This window comes from Mytilus galloprovincialis, chromosome 10 (assembly GCF_965363235.1).
Source record: "Mytilus galloprovincialis chromosome 10, xbMytGall1.hap1.1, whole genome shotgun sequence".
In the NCBI taxonomy this organism is placed as follows: Eukaryota; Metazoa; Mollusca; class Bivalvia; order Mytilida; family Mytilidae; genus Mytilus; species Mytilus galloprovincialis.
This window is the reverse complement of record NC_134847.1, coordinates 20,306,907-20,325,041: the sequence shown is the minus strand read 5'-3', so window position 1 is coordinate 20,325,041 and position 18,135 is coordinate 20,306,907. Positions and strand designations below refer to the sequence as shown.

The 18,135-nt window shown below is 32.4% G+C and overlaps 1 protein-coding gene across 1 annotated transcript; it reads right to left on the bottom strand.

The window, feature by feature from the left end:
- Positions 1-1,805: 1,805 nt before the first annotated feature.
- Positions 1,806-17,373, bottom strand: LOC143049033 (tyrosinase-like protein 2). Its single transcript, XM_076222840.1, has 6 exons — positions 16,993-17,373; positions 13,730-13,842; positions 12,560-12,883; positions 4,604-4,861; positions 3,001-3,099; positions 1,806-2,847 (listed from the first exon to the last, which is right to left on the bottom strand). Exons 1-6 carry the CDS (start codon positions 17,371-17,373, stop codon positions 1,968-1,970), a joined length of 2,055 nt encoding a protein of 684 aa, XP_076078955.1. The 3' UTR covers positions 1,806-1,967.
- Positions 17,374-18,135: the final 762 nt, after the last annotated feature.

Below are 18,135 nucleotides of genomic sequence, written 5' to 3'. Positions count from 1 at the left end.
GTGCTGACAAGAATTATCATTGATATGGTCATATTTAGAAATGAACTGTTTACAAAACTTTTCAATTTTTGAAATACTAAGGCTTGTCTACCTCAGGAATATATTACCTAAACTGTATTTGGCAAAACTTTTAGGAAAGTTTGGTCCTCAATGCTCTTTAACTTCGTATTTTTTTGGCCTTTTTAACTGTTTTGGACTCGAGCGTTACTGATGAGTCTTTTGTAGACGAAACGTGCGTCTGGCTTGAATACAAAATTTAATCCTGGTATCTATGATGAGTTTAATTAATTAAAAGTAAACAGAAACAGAAATACTGAACGTTAAGGATTAGTCAAATCGGAAAGTCCTTTAAATGACAAAATTAAAAGCCCGAACAAATTAAACTAATGGGGAAACAAATGTCATAATCTTGACTTGTGTAGAAAATGGTAAATGAAACTTGTGTTATAATTAGTTAAACAACTCATATGTTCCAAATATATACCAGAGGAAAACGAAAGATTTATCGAACAGAAACAATCAGACATTGATACTGACGAGGGGCTTTACATTTAATCTCAGACATTCATATAAATATTAAAAAAAAAACCCAATGAGACAGCTATCGAAAATTGTTATTTCCATTTTGTTTTAAATCATTGGTATTACATGAACTATGTCAGTGTTAAGAGTTGATTTGCATGTTAAACATCTTTTGCGATGACATTGATAAAACAATTAGGTTGAGTATATTTTTTATTTAATATTTTGTCCATATATTTCATAGATTGTATCATATTGAATTGTTGGCTTTGTTAAGGAGGCTCGAGGGTATAAAAATTTCAGAAAAAAATCAAACATTTGTTTTTCATTACAAATTTTATTTATTTCCTTTTGTAGTTGTTACTTTATCATATGGTACAAAAATCATTCAAAACAATCAATTCGTGTTGGCCCCAGATGACTTTCAAAATGTATAAATCATTGAAAAAGTTCCAAATTATCTCCCTTTGGTGGAAAAATGCCATTTTTTGGCTCTAAAATTGAAATATCTTTTTCAACTCATCGGTGACCTATCTTTTTTAATATAATTTCCATATAAGCTGTACTTAAACTAAATTATTGTAAAGTTTTAGCGATTTCTGTAATAAATTTCTTTTTTTTATTTCGATATTACCTTTATTTCTCCTATTACTTCAACAGAAAAAAAACACCTTTACAAAAATGTATGATTCTTTCGAAGGCAGATTGTGAGCGCAAATGAACGGTGACCCCACTTTTTTATTTTATTTTTCTATTAACTATAAGATAAAGTTCATTTATAGAAAAATATAGAGAAATCCTATATAAATGATTTAGACCCGCGAACCCCCTTAAGTTATTCATCATATTGGTATCAAATTTGTAGGACTATGTGAAAAGATCATTGTTCTATTTGTATTATGTTTATGATGTCTAACGGTAAGTCTTGTGTTTATGCTTAATGTGTCAGACCTCAAATTTAAAACCTATCTACATTCAACCATTTTATTCGAAAGTTAGCTGCTACTTTTAACTGGTTTTTTTAAATCTTTAATATGTTTACTTTTGTGTGAGTTAATCCTAAATTTTTAATACAAAATTAAGGACATTTGAAATCCGACTGAAAATGGTCTACATATATTTCTCCTTCACTTAAAGTTTCATTTCTGCAAATCTGTTTGTTATGACATCAACGGCACTATTTTTGAACGGGAATGGGTATTTTTACACATGTCCTGAATTGAAATTGGGTGAATTGGTGTTCCGACACCTTTAGAAGGATTTGTGTAATCCGAAAATTTTTTTACTATTTTATTTATATTTAAATTACTTTTGGTGTTTTATACCTTTAAGACGCAAATTTTTATATATGTTAGGGTTTTCATCCCTATTTCTCAAGTGCCAGAAGAAAGTATATGTGCACACATATATGCAATGTAAGCTAAGCGTCGTCACAAATTTATTAATTAGCATTTTCCCCATGGAATTTCATGGAAGTCGCAGTAGAAACTGAGAAATATATTTTTATCACTTCTGGAAAAGTCTTTTCCTTTTTCAGAATTATACAGTAGTCGTGTTACCTCTCCGACATCTTCACCGTACAGCTTAGGTATTTCCTCAGTTAGATTTATTACCCCGGAACAGGTTTTAAACTGATTTGAATAAGATCCGTATGAATGACAATATGGGCGACAAATCCGACCATGTGAGTCGTAAGCAGATATGTAAGAAATGCTAGAATTAAGTTTAGGATTTTTTACAGCAACGAAGGCAACAGATTCTGATACAGGGAGTCTAGAATCAACTATAGTGTAATCTATATACTTTCCATTGTATGACATACCGTCAACCTGGACATATACTTTGTCTGCCCCTGACCCAGACGTAAAACTATGAGAATATGCTGCTTGCTGCTCTTCATCTGTATAGTTCATATATTTGTTATATGAATATACATCAACTCCATCTACAATATTTTTATTCTTTATAACTTTTGTGCCAAAGAGTAAGCCAGATGGACGTCGATGAACAATTTTAACTGGTATAAATACCCAACGCTTAATATCAGGCTCGCCATCCAGTAAAAAGGAGTTTTGCATAGAGGAGTCCATGTCTGTTATGTGAGATGTTTGTTTTTTCTGATTGTATCTCTTTGAACTCGTCGATCTTTTTGTTCTTCCAATTTTACTGACTTTTGTTTCTTCTATGAAAGGTTCGTACACAAGCCAATCACCTGTTGATCTCCTTTTACGCAGTGGTTTCTTCCTTTCGTCTGTAATTGTAGTTGAAAATTTTTTCGTAATCCCTAGATCTTTAATGTTAGATCGAGGCGTTGGAGGCCGGCGTACCCCTGGTCCCCCTGACCCCAATGGCCCACCTGGCCCAAATGGTCCCCCTGGCCCCCCTGGCCCAAATGGTCCCCCTGGCCCCCCTGGCCCAAATGGTCCCCCTGGCCCCAATGGCCCCCCTGGTCCCCCTGATCTCCTTGGTGATGTCGGTCTAGTTTTAGCAGAACAAAGTCCTCTGGTCCAGTCTCCACATCTAAGATAGGGGTATTGGTTTCTACATTGACGACATGTTGTTGGACTTCTCGCATACCTACAGAAAAAAACTTACAATGACACAAATGTTTTGCGACAAACAATAATATTATGTTAGTTTTTATTTAAATTAATTTCCTTATCTAAAATTGAAGGTAGAAAAAATCCAATTTTTTTATTTCACATTCCGAGCAGAACAAATTTAATTGTAATCATTCTAACAAAACGTGCGCAAGTTTCACTTATTTAAAATATCTGTGGACATACATACAGGCACATTGTGTATAACCGTATGGAAACATGGAAACTCAGCATTCCATATTCGCAAGCAATTTCACTCATTTTAATAAAATTTACAAATAATGATCAGTTTATAGTTGTATCGACATAAAAGCATTTATATTGAAAATGACTTCATCAAACAAACAAATGCGCAAGATATGAAAGCATCAATCATAGGTTTTTTTTTAATAACATAGAATTAAAAGTATAAATATCATACTTTTGAACTGATTCATTATTGAGGGTGGTCTCTACTGAACCTTACTGAATGGTTCCAAATCACTAAAATGCATTTATATATGTGTATGAGGACCATTCAACATAAATATGGCAATGAGACAACTCTCCATCCAAGTCACAGTGTATAAAAAGTTAATGATAGGTTAAAGTACAGCCTTCAACACGGAGCCTTAGCTCATCGACCATCACGCTATGAGGGCCCCTGGGTGACTAGTTTAAAACAATTCATTTAGAAAACCAACCGGTATGATCCGTTTACATGCTTTATATTAAAAGTAAAATATTGTAAGTATTCTTGCAGCTATATTTATATCCCTTGTCACCATCTTACGGTGTTTATATATCTCAACTTGTACGATTCGCTCGTGTATGTAACAATGTTTTAGATTTTAACGAGAGAAATTTATGTATTACTGAAAAATTATTACACCAGGGTTTTCGATATCACAAACTAGTCAAAACATTTACTAAATTTTATCATCGGTATAAAGACATTATTCGTAAATATAGCTCAACATGCAGACTTTTAATACGTTCAGGTATTTCACATCCAATTTTTTATGGTAATATTCTTTATAAAGCACAAAGGTGTCAGTATTCACCTCAGAAACTTACAAAACCTTTGAATAGACTTATTAAGAAGGGATATAATTACGATACTGTTGTCAAGTCATTAAAGATTGCATATTTTGGCGTTAATATTGAGTCATTGATAAGGTCTTTGCATCGGAACTAAACACATTTATTCTAAAAACAGTTGTTGGCATGACACGGGTTATGTTCTTCTCATATATGTTATGATGGTATGATACTAAACCCCTAACGGGAAGGATTGTGCCTGATGTTCATATGATGAAATCATAATCTTTCAGTCAGTTTAGTTGAAGTCTGGAGCTGGCATGTCAGTTTACTGTATCGGTACGTACTCATAAAACTAACAAAACATAAACTTTTATATAGAAATCAGAGATTACGGATATTTATTTTTAAACACTGATCAAAGTTTCTATATTTGCTGTTACTTTTAGAAAATACCATACCTGTAATATTGATCGGTATAATCATTACTATACCCCTCAATATTCCTCTTCCCAGTTTCTAGGTTGTCCATAATTCGGTTTGGTGCCTGAGATGGCGGAGCACGACTATCAAATGGATAGTCCTTCTCAGGATCGACATTTTGTCTTTGTCGGAATCGCTCCCAAACATAGTCTATAAAACAGTGATGCAGAAAGAATACTGGGTCTGATGGAGCGGTATTTACACCAAGCATTGAACCACCAACCCAAACGTGCACACTGTGAAAGAAAGAAAATGTTACATCGTGGTACCTTTTTGCAAAAAGTTACAATACAGTACATTATGGTCAAGATTTAAGGGGGGGGGCTAATTTCCTGATTCTTTGATTATTAAGATATTTTTATGACTTTTATCTATTTACTTACTTTGTCAATTATACTCTTTTCTAATATGTTGTGCTTATTTCGCTTTGTGAATAAATCCATGCTCTAAATCCAATAAAATGTTTTTGCACATGCATGTATTGACTATTGCAGAATAATGAATTTTTATCAAATTGACATGCATTTAATATATTTCATTAACTTGAAACAAGTCTAAACTTTTAAATGATGCACATGTTGTTACTAATTCATTTATTATTACTGTAATGTGTTGCAATTCGAAATTGAAATATTTGACCTAGATACGACAACCGTTCATGCTGGGTGTTCAAAACTCCGCCCTCTGAAAAATCACATTGTTAGTCGTTTGCTTGTTTACAAACAAAAAAGGGAGGTTAATGGAGCCTACACAGACGCTCTACTCTTAGACACATCGGACATAGAAATTACCTTAACTGTCCTAATCAGAATCGAAATAATTGATGCAAGCTATACTATATTGTAGTTTCAATATGGGTAGGCATCATATTCGTGTAATTTGAGCTCTCCCTATCGCTAGGGCAAAATTACAAATATCATGCCTACCCATGTTAAAACTACAATAAAGTATAGCTTGCATCATTTATTTCTTAATTCGGTATATTTCAGCTTCCCCTTTCAGCACTCTTTTCTTATTTGTTTTAATGGTAACTATAGGTTAATTTACGTTTTGTTTCAAGCATTTCTTTTTAGCAAATGAATATGAAATACAAATGAAAATATTTGTCTTCCATACTTTTTATTTTGTATTTCATATGTCATGTTAAATGCATTTATGTCACAAATGCATTGCATGTGTACCACACAAAATCAACAATGCAACAATGTCAATAATCAGTGAATGTCACTTTCAGTTCGAAATTTTGAAGCGTAGAACATATCATACAATTTTAGTCTTAAATAATTTTGACCATAATAAATGATTGCATTGATGAAGCTGTAATTTACTCAATTATTGTTAAATTTGAAGAAATAGACACTGAACGATAGATAATACTATTGTTAATTCAAAAGCTGATGTATGTAATTCTTTAATTTTACAAGCTGTGATTTGTTATTGGAAAAAAGGTCATTAGAAAGGTTAATAATTCTTTTTAAAACAGGAAGGTTAGGATACCATGGTTCAACAGTGAATGTGCTGAAAAATATAAATTGTATCATAAACTGCTGAAAGCAAGATAGATTTAACAATCTGTAGTAAATAGTACAAAACAATTTTATGTAATCAATATATACTGTATAATAAGAATTTCTATAAGAAGTTAAGAAAACTTAGACAAAATGATTGTAAATCTTACTGAATAGAGCATGTAACTCTCAGACTGAGCAAAATATTATCAATAAAGTGTCTCTTGATTGTTTTATGAACATTGAAATTGAACTCTGCACAAGATGATAATGATGATACGTTTGAAAATGTTGTTGTTGACAATATTACTAGTTTAAATACTGAAGTGAATTGAGCTATCTCAGTCTATGAAATGGTTGAAAAATAATAAAGTCTGTGGATATGATTTGATTGTAAATGAATTTTTGAAGTATTCTGCTGATAAAATGTTACAATTTTTAATTGCTTTGTTTAATATTGTTTTCAATCAGACTATATACCAGACTCTTGGTCTGAAGGTATTATTTTACCAATATATAAATTCGAAGGAGACCCTGCAAGTCTTGATAATTACAGGGGCCTTACTGTTCTGAGCTGTTTTGGTAAATTATTAACATAGGCTTAATTGTTCTCTGCGAAGAGCAAGTAGGATTTAAAAAGCAGATTGATCTTTACTTGCGATGTAACAAACCTGTATTTTGTGTTTTTGTTGACTACTGGAAAGCCTTTGACTTGGTGGATAGATGTGCATTATGGCACATGTTGTTACAACAATGTATTGATGGTAAAATATTCAAAGTAATTCACAGTATGCATAAAAATGACAAATCGTGTTGTAACATCTCAGGTTTCTTTTTTAGCAATGTCGGCGTACGCCAAGGAGATAATGCGTCTCCTGTACTATTTTCATTGTTTTTAAAACGATCTAGTTTACCTTTTGTCACATTCTTGAAGGTTTGTCAAATGTTTACAAAGCTTCCCATATTTACCTTGATAATATTGAAATTGCTGTAAATTTTAGATTGTATCTTTTTCTTTATGCCGATGACACTGTAATTCTAGCAAAGTTCGAATATGCCTTGAAGGTAATGTATTCGTATTGCAAATGTTGGAAATCAGAAGTAAAAGTTGGTAAGACTAAGATTGTAATTTTTAGAAAACGTACTTTCAAACTGAGTGATGACCTTGTTTTCACATACGAAGGTCAAATTCTAGATATTGTTGATGATTTTACATATCCTGGAATAATGTTTGCTTCAGATGGTTCATTTTGTAAATATAAAGAAAGACTAGTTTGTCAAGCTTAGAAAGGCTGTGTTGAGGATAATTTGAAAAAAAAATGGAAAACTAAATTTACCTATTGATATACAGCTTGAGATGTTAGATGCAATGGTTTTACCTATATTAATGTATGGTTGTGAGATTTGGGGTTTAACTAATAACAGGAATCATTGTCTGCAATTTTATACAGATATATGTCTGAAGAAATGTGCACCACATTGTATCATGTATGGTGAACTAGGAAGATTTCCTATTGATATTTTCCTCAAATGTAGAATGGTTGCATTCTGAAAAATTATTTATAATAAGCAGGATAAAAAATTGCTGCTACTTTGTACAAGTTATCACATAACATGCATATCAAGATTTTTTTCTTTCCGAGTATTCAATTTGGCTGTCAGAGAGTGTACAAAAACAATGTAGTTATATCAAATCTAGTCGTAAAACAACGTCTCTGTGATCAGATAAAACAAACATTGGTTACTACTGTTTATGGTTCAGCTAAATGTTTTAAATTATAGAATTTCTAAATAATTCATAATTTTGAAAGATATATTGTTGATCTACCATATGATCATCGAAAGATATATTGTGATTTTAGATGTATGGATCATAAATTGCCAATAGAACAAAGTCGTTTTTGGTGTGTCGAACGTGATGATCGCATTTGTGATTTATGCAATTTATGTGAAATTTGTGATGAAATTCATTATCTATTAAAATGTACTTTTTTGTCAAATGAAAGAAACAGACATTTGACCTGTAATGTGTATAAAAATCCTAGTTCTATTAAGTATTGTGAACTTTTTTGTTCTAAGGACTACAATTTAGTTGTCAAACTTTCCAAATTTTGTAAAATTGTTCTATCTGTTATAAAGTAGATTAACCTTACACTGCAAATTCCTAAATCATGTACTTTAGACATATCATTGAAAATGTAACCACGTCATTCTATTATCTCATCATGTTGCATATATGTATATGTGTTATTGTTTGTTATTACTGTTTATATTCAGATACCCTAGTTGAGATATTGAGAAATAAAAAGTTTCAAAGTTCAAATTTTCATAGACTACTTGTAAACATATAGCAATAAGAATACTAGTACATACGTATTTCTTATAAAAAAGATTTTACTCAAGCTGGGAGATTTTCATTTTTTTTTCATCTTTCCCCTATTACTGAAGGAGTGGACGAAAACCTAATATACAATGTCACAAATCAGCACAGTAATAAAATATGATGTGTCAAGAGGAATTCTAATTAACCGGACTGACAGAAACAGATCTCATGAAAAATGATTAAAAAAAATTGATTGCAGTGAACTATTATTTTAAAATCTTTTTGACCATACATGTACTGGACTATATCTCTAAGTTGGCTATTTGTCTCTTTCGCTTGTAAGCATTTGGTTAAATTATGTCCTGACATAATCAAGTAACCCTTTATCGTGGCTTTCAGGATCAGAAAATTAAAACAATTCATTACATTTGCAAAGAAAATGAATAAACAAATAATCTACTTAACTAACAATGATAATCACATTCGTGTTCCAAAAAAATGCCTTATCAATGTAAACAAACCCCTAAATCTACTTCAGCCATATAAGGAGGTTTATTGAATAAGAAGGACCCCTTAACCCCCTTTTGTTTTCAAAAAAGCTCACATAGGTGTCATGTTACAAGAGAACTACAGATTAAACCATAAAAAGATATGTAACTGTATTTTTATGGAAAAATAACTTTGCACTTCATTCATTTCGGTTAAAAATTAAAGGATGTACTTGCAAAAAATTTATATGTCGCATCTGAAATCCAGTGGTTGCACATGTGTCAGACACTGCGAAAAGCTAAAAATAGTTATTAAAGGTATCAGGATTATATTCTAATACGCCAGACGCGTGTTTCGTCTACAATAGACTCATCAGTGACAAGCAAAACAGTTAAGAAGCCAAACAAATTGAAGAGCATTGAGGACCGAAAATTCCAAAAAGTTGTGCCAAATACGGCTTAGGTAATCTACTCCTTTGATAAGAAATAAATACGGATGAACTTATTGTATGATAAGGTTTTCAGTATCGAACAATCCCTTTAATTAAAATCAAGTTATTCAAATATTAAATGCAAGGGGACGTTGTTTAATTGCGTATTCAAATATGACATGCTTCTTCAACTTTGTAAACAACACCGTGATAAAATTCTCGATAGATCTATACTTAGCGCCGATTCAGAGATATACATAATAATGGATGTAACAATATACCTTCCACGTAAAATCACATTCACCGAAACCTATTTTTAAACGCTATGCCGATTTTTTCATTTAAAAAAATTGCAGACTACAGAATTCTTTATTCTCATTCAGATGCGTACTACAAAGAATGTATGTATAACAACTTGGAGAAATCTACAAAATTATAATAAAATAAAGTTTCGCGAAAGTCTGTAAATGCTTTTGGCGCATTTAAGTCATTTCATAACATGAAGTCATAAAAATGTAACGCTAAAGCAGAAGGTTTTCCGTTACGTAAACAGTCGAAATTCTAATTATATTGCTTTAAATGGATTTTTGAGGTAGGGTTTGTTTTATTTTCTATTCATTGCATTATTCGCATATTAACTGCTCCTTAGTTACGAAATGTCAACTTTGGGTTTGACGATTGCTTATGAGAAAAACAAGTAAATTACAAATCTTGAGGTTGAAAATAAAAAAGAATCAAACATATGTTTCCTAGCGGTTATTTTCGATATAAGTGATGCAAAAAGTAAAATCACAAAAATACTGAACTCAGAGGAAAATCAAATTTAAAAGTCCCTAATCACATAGAAAAATCAAATGACAAAACACTTCAAAAACGAATGGATAGCATCTGTCGTATTCCTGACTTGGTACAGACATTTTCAAATGTAGAAAATGGCGGATTAAACCTGCTTTATAGCGCTAAACCTATCACTGTGTACGAAAGTCTCATCAATTTCCGTTATATTTACAATAATGCGTGAACTAAACAAACATAATAAATAAAACAGTCAAAATATGGTAGAGCCGTCATCATCGTGTTACAATTTTTAACAGAACACAAAAGCATCTATTAAATTAAAAACCCATTTATTGCTTCGCGTGTTTGACGTCCGAAAATTTATAAGTCACATATTTTTTGTCGTTCAATGTTTATACAAACAATTTTAAAATTTTACATGGGCACTGTTAGCATACAGGGTCAAAAAATCAAAAGTATTTAAGAATTAATTTCAGATATAGACCGAGATTTAAAATGGTTCAAAAGTTCTATAGAATTTATAGGAATCCACTAAAAGTTCATTCCACTTTCATTCGTTTGTGGTTCAACGCATTTTCTAATTTATAATAGAAATATAACATAATGACACATTATAGAAAATTAACATACTGACATGATCCTTTTATACAGAGTCACGTTATAAGAACCAAAGGAGCACAAAAAAAGTCGCATATACAAAGCACACAAGCAAAAATGAAAGATAATACAAACACATTGACGGGATGTATAAGTACCGAGCAACGTTAAATGGATATCACATAAAACAATCCAACAGTAAAAGTAAGATTAATAATAGAACAAAGACAAATAAAAGAACAATATAACACGTTGTTAAGATGATAAATCACGTCAGTACGCAGAATCTATACATCAAGACCATCATGTATTATTTCTGAAGTTGATACGGACTATTTATCAACAAGGTCTTGGTATCTTCCGATGAACTTTTTTTTGGAAAAAGGACGAGACGTTCTTTGACATACCCCTGGTTCATCAACTTTCTGCTCAGACACTGATGACGTTTTACAAAGTCTAAGTAGGAGATGTAAGCTCTAGAATATCGAGTAAGTTGGGAAATGTATATCACATATGCAGGCAAAGTTGGTATATTGCTACTTAGGTGAGGGAAATTTATAATTTCAAAATTATAATCGTCTCGTTTGTCATAGATTATGGTACTGAGATGACCGTGTAAGTCAAATTCGAGATATAAGTCTAAAAAGGAAGCGGAGGAATCCGTGTCTGTTTTTCCTTTAATTTCTAGTTATGGGGGATATATAAATGGAACCCAATCAGAAAATTCTGGATTGGTTATTGAAAGAACATCATCAATATATCTGAAAGTGAAATTAAATAATCTGGCTTCTTTGATCCTCTTGTTTTTGACAAGTGTCTGAAGGAACTCCGATTTATATGAAATTAAAATACATGTTTATTAAAATGTTTTAGCTTTATCTAATAGGGAGTAAAAAAGAACAGCTACACATACGGCATACACACCCTCGCTTCAGGTTTTTAATTTTCCTATTAGAACCGAAATAATTCATGGAAACCATAGATTTGTCTCAGGATAACATTCGAATATCACGGCCCAGACCCTGTGTAAATTTCCTTAATTATTTATTAATTCAAATCCAGTCAAAGTCACAACAAGGAGTGAATTATATTAATGAATATCTACCATTTGTAACAAATAGATTAACACCTATTTCTATGAGTTTACCGATTTACTTTTTAACTAGAAAGTAAGAAACGGATGATGTGGCATTAATAATTTTGATAGCAACATAAACGATTGATTATTGTTCATTTACTTAGAGGTCGAAGAAAGAGGGCTACACAATTGAAACACGTAATTTTTTACATAAAGGAAATTATAAAACAAATATATTATTTATGTATTACAAACTTTCTATTGTGGCATTCTGGGATAAAACAAAAAGTATCCATGCATTAGCTCAAAGTCTTATATTCAGTATAGTTATACTTCTCTGTTATTCAATATAATTTGCGCGATTCTCGGCAGAATGTAATTGTCTTCATGAGAAGGCTTCTGCTGCTGACAGTTTACGCTTCAAGTGTTTTACTCCCGTTACTTAAAATAGACGAACGTTTTGGTCTATGTTGTTCTAGAAACAAAACTCATTAATTAATTATTTTTAAATTGATATCGATTTGATTATAAGCCTTCTTTTGGGATGTAATGATGTAATAAGATTGAGAATGGAAGGTTTCAAAGAGACAACCACCCGACCATAGAACAGCAACAGAAGGTCAACAATAGGTCTTCAATGTAGTGAGAAACTCCCGCACCCAGAGGCGTCCTTCAGCTGGCCCCTAAACAAATAAGTTTTCTCATACGTACGCATTGTGGTAGTTTTCAAGACCATATCTGCCATTTGCTGCCCAAGGTGACAATATATCAATATTTCTTCTTTTGGATAGTACATCTCTTATACCCCTTGGTGGAATCATTGAACCAGATGCTCCACCATTTCTTTCTAAATATGCTCCGTTACGCTGACGCCAAAGTCTAAATGGTCCACTTGAAACCACACCTTGGTGATCGCCCATGAAATTATCACCCCAAAAATTTGATTCTCTTGGGTCACGCAAGTTATAATCCAATCTACTATCAAAGTATGGCAAGGTAACTCGATTATCAATTTCCTGTAGAGCAGCTTCAAATCTGAAAAATTAAGTACACATTTAGTGATAACTTGTCAGAAATCTTTATCGTCTTTCAAAAGGAGATACAAAAACTGCATGCCCACCTTAGAATAAACTTGTCGTTATGTTGTGAACATCATAGCTTTATTTCGCTAAATGTTATCGTTTGTATGTGTGTATGTTATCTTTCGGTATTGGGAGTTGATATTGTCTTAGTGACTTTGCTTAATCCTTATTTTAATGAGGCAAACAAGTTCACAGAATGCAATTCAAATATGGTGTGAACGGTCAAAGACAACCGACGTCGCTAAATACTTTAAGCATTACAAATTCCATGTTTGATTCATTGATTGCTGTCTGTCCTACGAAAAGGATAATATATCTTATGTTTATTGAGGACAAGAACACATAAACATAGTTCTGCAGGGTGGGACGACTAGGATGTGTGAGAACAAATCTCAACTTTATTTCCCTTAGGAGACCTTTTTAGAGGCAGAACAATGTCTTTCAACAGGCACTGTATGGACCACTGACGTAACGTTCTGTAACGTACATGGCAGTATTTACATTATCGAACAGGTAGTATTATCATTACCGAACAAGTACGATGAAAACAAATAATAAGTAGGCGGATTGCAGGGTAAAACTTTCGTCAGAAACACTAGAATTGATTAAAGGTAATGATTACAGATATTTGCAAAGTTAAGGGAGGAGAAAGACTAGATTGCGAGGGGAAAGATGGCCATTGCTTACCTAGAGCATTTTTACTTGTAGACCTACAATCATGTTCGAGTACATTTGCTTTTAAGCAATAAATGCATATGATTAATACAATGAAACGTATTTCATATACTCATTTACTTACATTTTGAGGTATTCCCGATGCCATGATGGAAAGTTTGGTCCAGAATGCGCCGACCCAAGAGCACTTCCATCGTGCGCACTAGCTAAAGCATCATATCTGTTGGTAGATCCGATCTATTCAATTGATAATAGAGCTTTTTTACATATGGATCAACAGATTGTATAAGGTTTTGGAATCGAACAATTCCTTTAATCAAAATAAATTTATTCAAATATTAGATGCATGAAGTCGTTGTTTAATTGCGTGTTCAAATCCAGTCAAAGTCACAACAAAGAGAGAATACTAATCAATACCTTCAAGATTAGGTAAAAACCTATTTATACGAGTTTAACAATTTGCAATCTATTTTTCTATTGACTTGAGTGTCACTAATAATTGAAGTGATTCTCCTTATGCATTTTGGGATTTTTAGCGAATTTGACACTTGTAAGCTGTGACCGCACGGCTTTTGATATAACTGTCGCACGAAATGCAATATGTAGATACCCTCTCTACCGATGTGATCTTATCCCTTTTTTGGATAGTGTAAGAAGCGGCTAGACATTTCTTTTTAATCCTGACTATCTGTATAGTGCTATCAATACCTCCAAGAATAGGTAAAAACCTATTTATACGAGTTTAACAATTTGCAATCTATTTTTCTATTGACTTGAGTGTCACTAATAATTGAAGTGATTCTCCTTATGCATTTTGGGATTTTTAGCGAATTTGACACTTGTAAGCTGTGACCGCACGGCTTTTGATATAACTGTCGCACGAAATGCAATATGTAGATACCCTCTCTACCGATGTGATCTTATCCCTTTTTTGGATAGTGTAAGAAGCGGCTAGACATTTCTTTTTAATCCTGACTATCTGTATAGTGCTATCAATACCTCCAAGAATAGGTAAAAACCTATTTATACGAGTTTAACAATTTGCAATCTATTTTTCTATTGACTTGAGTGTCACTAATAATTGAAGTGATTCTCCTTATGCATTTTGGGATTTTTAGCGAATTTGACACTTGTAAGCTGTGACCGCACGGCTTTTGATATAACTGTCGCACGAAATGCAATATGTAGATACCCTCTCTACCGATGTGATCTTATCCCTTTTTTGGATAGTGTAAGAAGCGGCTAGACATTTCTTTTTAATCCTGACTATCTGTATAGTGCTATCAAATGATAAAATACAATTATGTGTATTTCTTCGGAATTTTAGTCCATAATCTTCCTTCTATTATATGGAAGATTTTTTACTGACGCATATTCGATAAGACGAAACTTACAGTTAAAAGAAGGTAAAAAAAAGTTACTTTGATTACTAAGATTTGCTTTAAAACATGTATATATGAACTTTTTTTTCTATGAAAAAGAATCCGAAGCCTTATAGAATTCATTAGAAATGTACTGCTATTTAATTGTTGTTTTTCAAGTTCTCTAATTGGTCAAAGAGCTGTTTCGTAATCAGTTACTGTAACAATAAAACCTTTTGTTAGAACTTAGATAGCAATCGAACAGCACAAATACAAGAAAGACAAAAGGGAAAAACCCGTTGAAGATAGAAAGTATTAATTATTTAAATAAAACTATAACTACACCATATCAATAAATTTCACGTGTATGACAAGTTTAATCTAAAATAAAAACGCAAGGAATTTAAAATAAAATTAAATAAGCCTTGAATTTACCACTTAGATTTTTCACTTGATCCCTGACACTGTATTTAAAGTTCGTCAACTTGTTTTGTCAAAATCACTTGACAACAAAGGAACACATTCTTGGTATACATACATTTGTATTTGTATCCATCAGCATTTTTCAACTGATTTTTATAGTTCGTTCTTTGTTCTTATGCTGTTCTATTACTCAGCTGTAGGTTAGGGTATCCCGTTAATATGTTTATCCTCATTTTGTATATACTTATATAAAAAAAAGAAGATGTGGGATAATTGCCAATGAGACAACTGTCCACAAGAAACCAAAATGACACAGACATTAACAACTATAGGTCACTGTACGGCCTTCAACAATGAGCAAAGCCCATACCGCATAGTCAGCTTTAAAAGGCCCCGATAAGACAATTCAAACGAGAAAACTAACGGCCTTATTTATAAAAAAAAACAAAAACAAAAACAAATATGTAACACATAAACAAACGACAACCACTGAATTGTAGGCTCTTGACTTGGGACAGGCACATACACAAATAATGTGGCGGGGTTAAACATGTTAGCGGGAAATCAACCCTCCCCCAATCTGGGACAGTGGTATAACAGTACAACATAAGAACGAACTATAAAAATCAGTTGAAAAAGGCTTAACTCATCAGATGGACAAAAATACAAGTGTACTTATACATCCCGACACAAAATGCCTGTAATTCACTGGTTGTCGTTTGTTTATTTGCTACATATTTGTTTTTCGTTCATTTTTTGCACATAAATTAGGACGTTATTTTTTTGTTTTAATTGTTTTACATTGTCATTCGGGGCCTTTTAAAGCTGAAAATGCAGTTTGGACTTTGCTCATTGTTGAAGGCCGTACGGTGACCTAAAGTTTTTATTTCTGAGTCATTTGGTCTCTGATAGAGAATTGTCTCATTTGCATTCATCAGTATAATATCATCTTTTTTTATACGTACGTCAAATAGAATATCATTAAATTTTAAAACAAGTTTATCATCCCAAGATTCTTATCAAGAAAGAAATCGAGGTTTCGCAGAATTCCGCATAAATGACCACAGTCTGAAATGTTCTCCAAAGCGAGGAAACTACCTCTTTAAATGTAGAATGCATAATAAATTAAGATCTTATCTGTTTACGAAGTGAAGACGACTGTGTGTCACTTCCAAAGACCAACAAAGTTATAAACCTATTAATCTTCAGAACACGTGAAACTAATCGGCTATCATTTGAAACAGTCATGGAAACTGGGACATACTAGTAATCAGCTTATTTTTTTTTTTTAGATTTTTTTTGTTTGTTTATATATGTCATCAATCAATTAAGGAACAGAATCACAGCCAAACAAATCCAATAAGAACGCAACTAGTCACAAGACACATTAAACACAACGACAAGACTTAAACGGTCAAGAAGGGGTTCGACGCATGAAAATATAATCAACACACTATAGATATGCCTTTAAAGATATACATAATCTTACATAAAAGCGATTAAGCAATTGAATCATTAAAAGAGATATCTGCTTAAGATGAAACAAAGTTTAAAAAAAAGTGCTTGCAAATAGCTCCGTGATATATGTCTAAAATACTCTTACTTTTTTATCTTTTAACTTTTGAACAGCTCGAATAAATCTTCTCCTTTGTGTATCTGTAAGTGTTCTGATTTCCCGTCTTACTCTTCTGACTGCTTGTCTTTTTGTTCGAATGTTGTGTTCTTGTCCTCTGACCTTACGACCAAGTGATCGTAACCAGTTTATTGTGTCAGGGTCAATCAGTCTTGGCGGTTGATAGCGTTCTAACCAGGTTTCTGCAAGATACTTATTTACACATGTGTATAAAATGAGGTCTGCTGGTATTTTGGTTATCGAACCCGCCTTTTCATTAAAACATTTACACAATATTTCTGGCATATCATTTTCTGTCATCATGCTGAACACAGAACTAACGAAAGGGATTAAGTACAAAAAGACTTCCATACCGAACCTGTAAATTATAAAACAACACACAACTATTATCATAACGAAGATAAGTTCAACTTTTTTTAATCAGATGTGGATACTTAAAAATTCCAAAGATCTTTTAGAGTACATACAATCTTACTCTCTTTCATCTTGTAATAGTATTAAAACATTTGACTTTTCTACTCTTTATACAAGTATTCCAAATTCCAAACTAAAAGACAAATTGAAAGAGTTGGTATTGCTTTGCTTCATAAAAAAGAATGGAAGTATCTTGCATTTTGTCTCAGGGAGGGATAAATCCTACTTTGAAAAGGATCACTCTGATTCAAACAAAAAATTCTCTGCAACTGATATTATCAAGATGCTTGATTTCTTGATTGACAACATATTTGTTACGTTCGGAGGACGTGTTTTTCAACAGACTGTCAGCATTCCAATGGGAACAAATTGTGCCCCTCTTCTTGCTGAGTTGTTTCTAAATTATTATGAGGCTGACTTCATGCAGGAACTTCTTAGGAAGAAAAATAAGAAGTTAGCGATATCCTTTAACTCTACTTTCCGCTATATAGTTGATGTTCTTTCACTAAATAATTCAAAATTTGGTGACTATGTGGAACACATCTATCCCATCGAACTAGAGATAAAGGATACTACAGACACAGTTAAGTCGGCCTCATATCTTGATTAACAACAAAGAATTGACAATGAGGGTCGGTTGAAAACAAAACTTTACGACAAAAGAGATGATTTCAGCTTTTCCAATGGTGAACTTTCCAT

Excerpts from the sequence above, each read along its gene's own strand:
- LOC143049033 (XM_076222840.1), bottom strand. The coding sequence starts at position 17,373 with ATGGAAGTCTTTTTGTACTTAATCCCTTTCGTTAGTTCTGTGTTCAGC. Across the intron at positions 4,862-12,559 it reads CTTGAAAACTACCACAATGC|TGTGCACGTTTGGGTTGGTG; the intron begins GTACGTATGAGA and ends TTTCTTTCACAG. Across the intron at positions 2,848-3,000 it reads CTTTGTTCTGCTAAAACTAG|ACGCCGGCCTCCAACGCCTC; the intron begins ACCGACATCACC and ends GGGACCAGGGGT.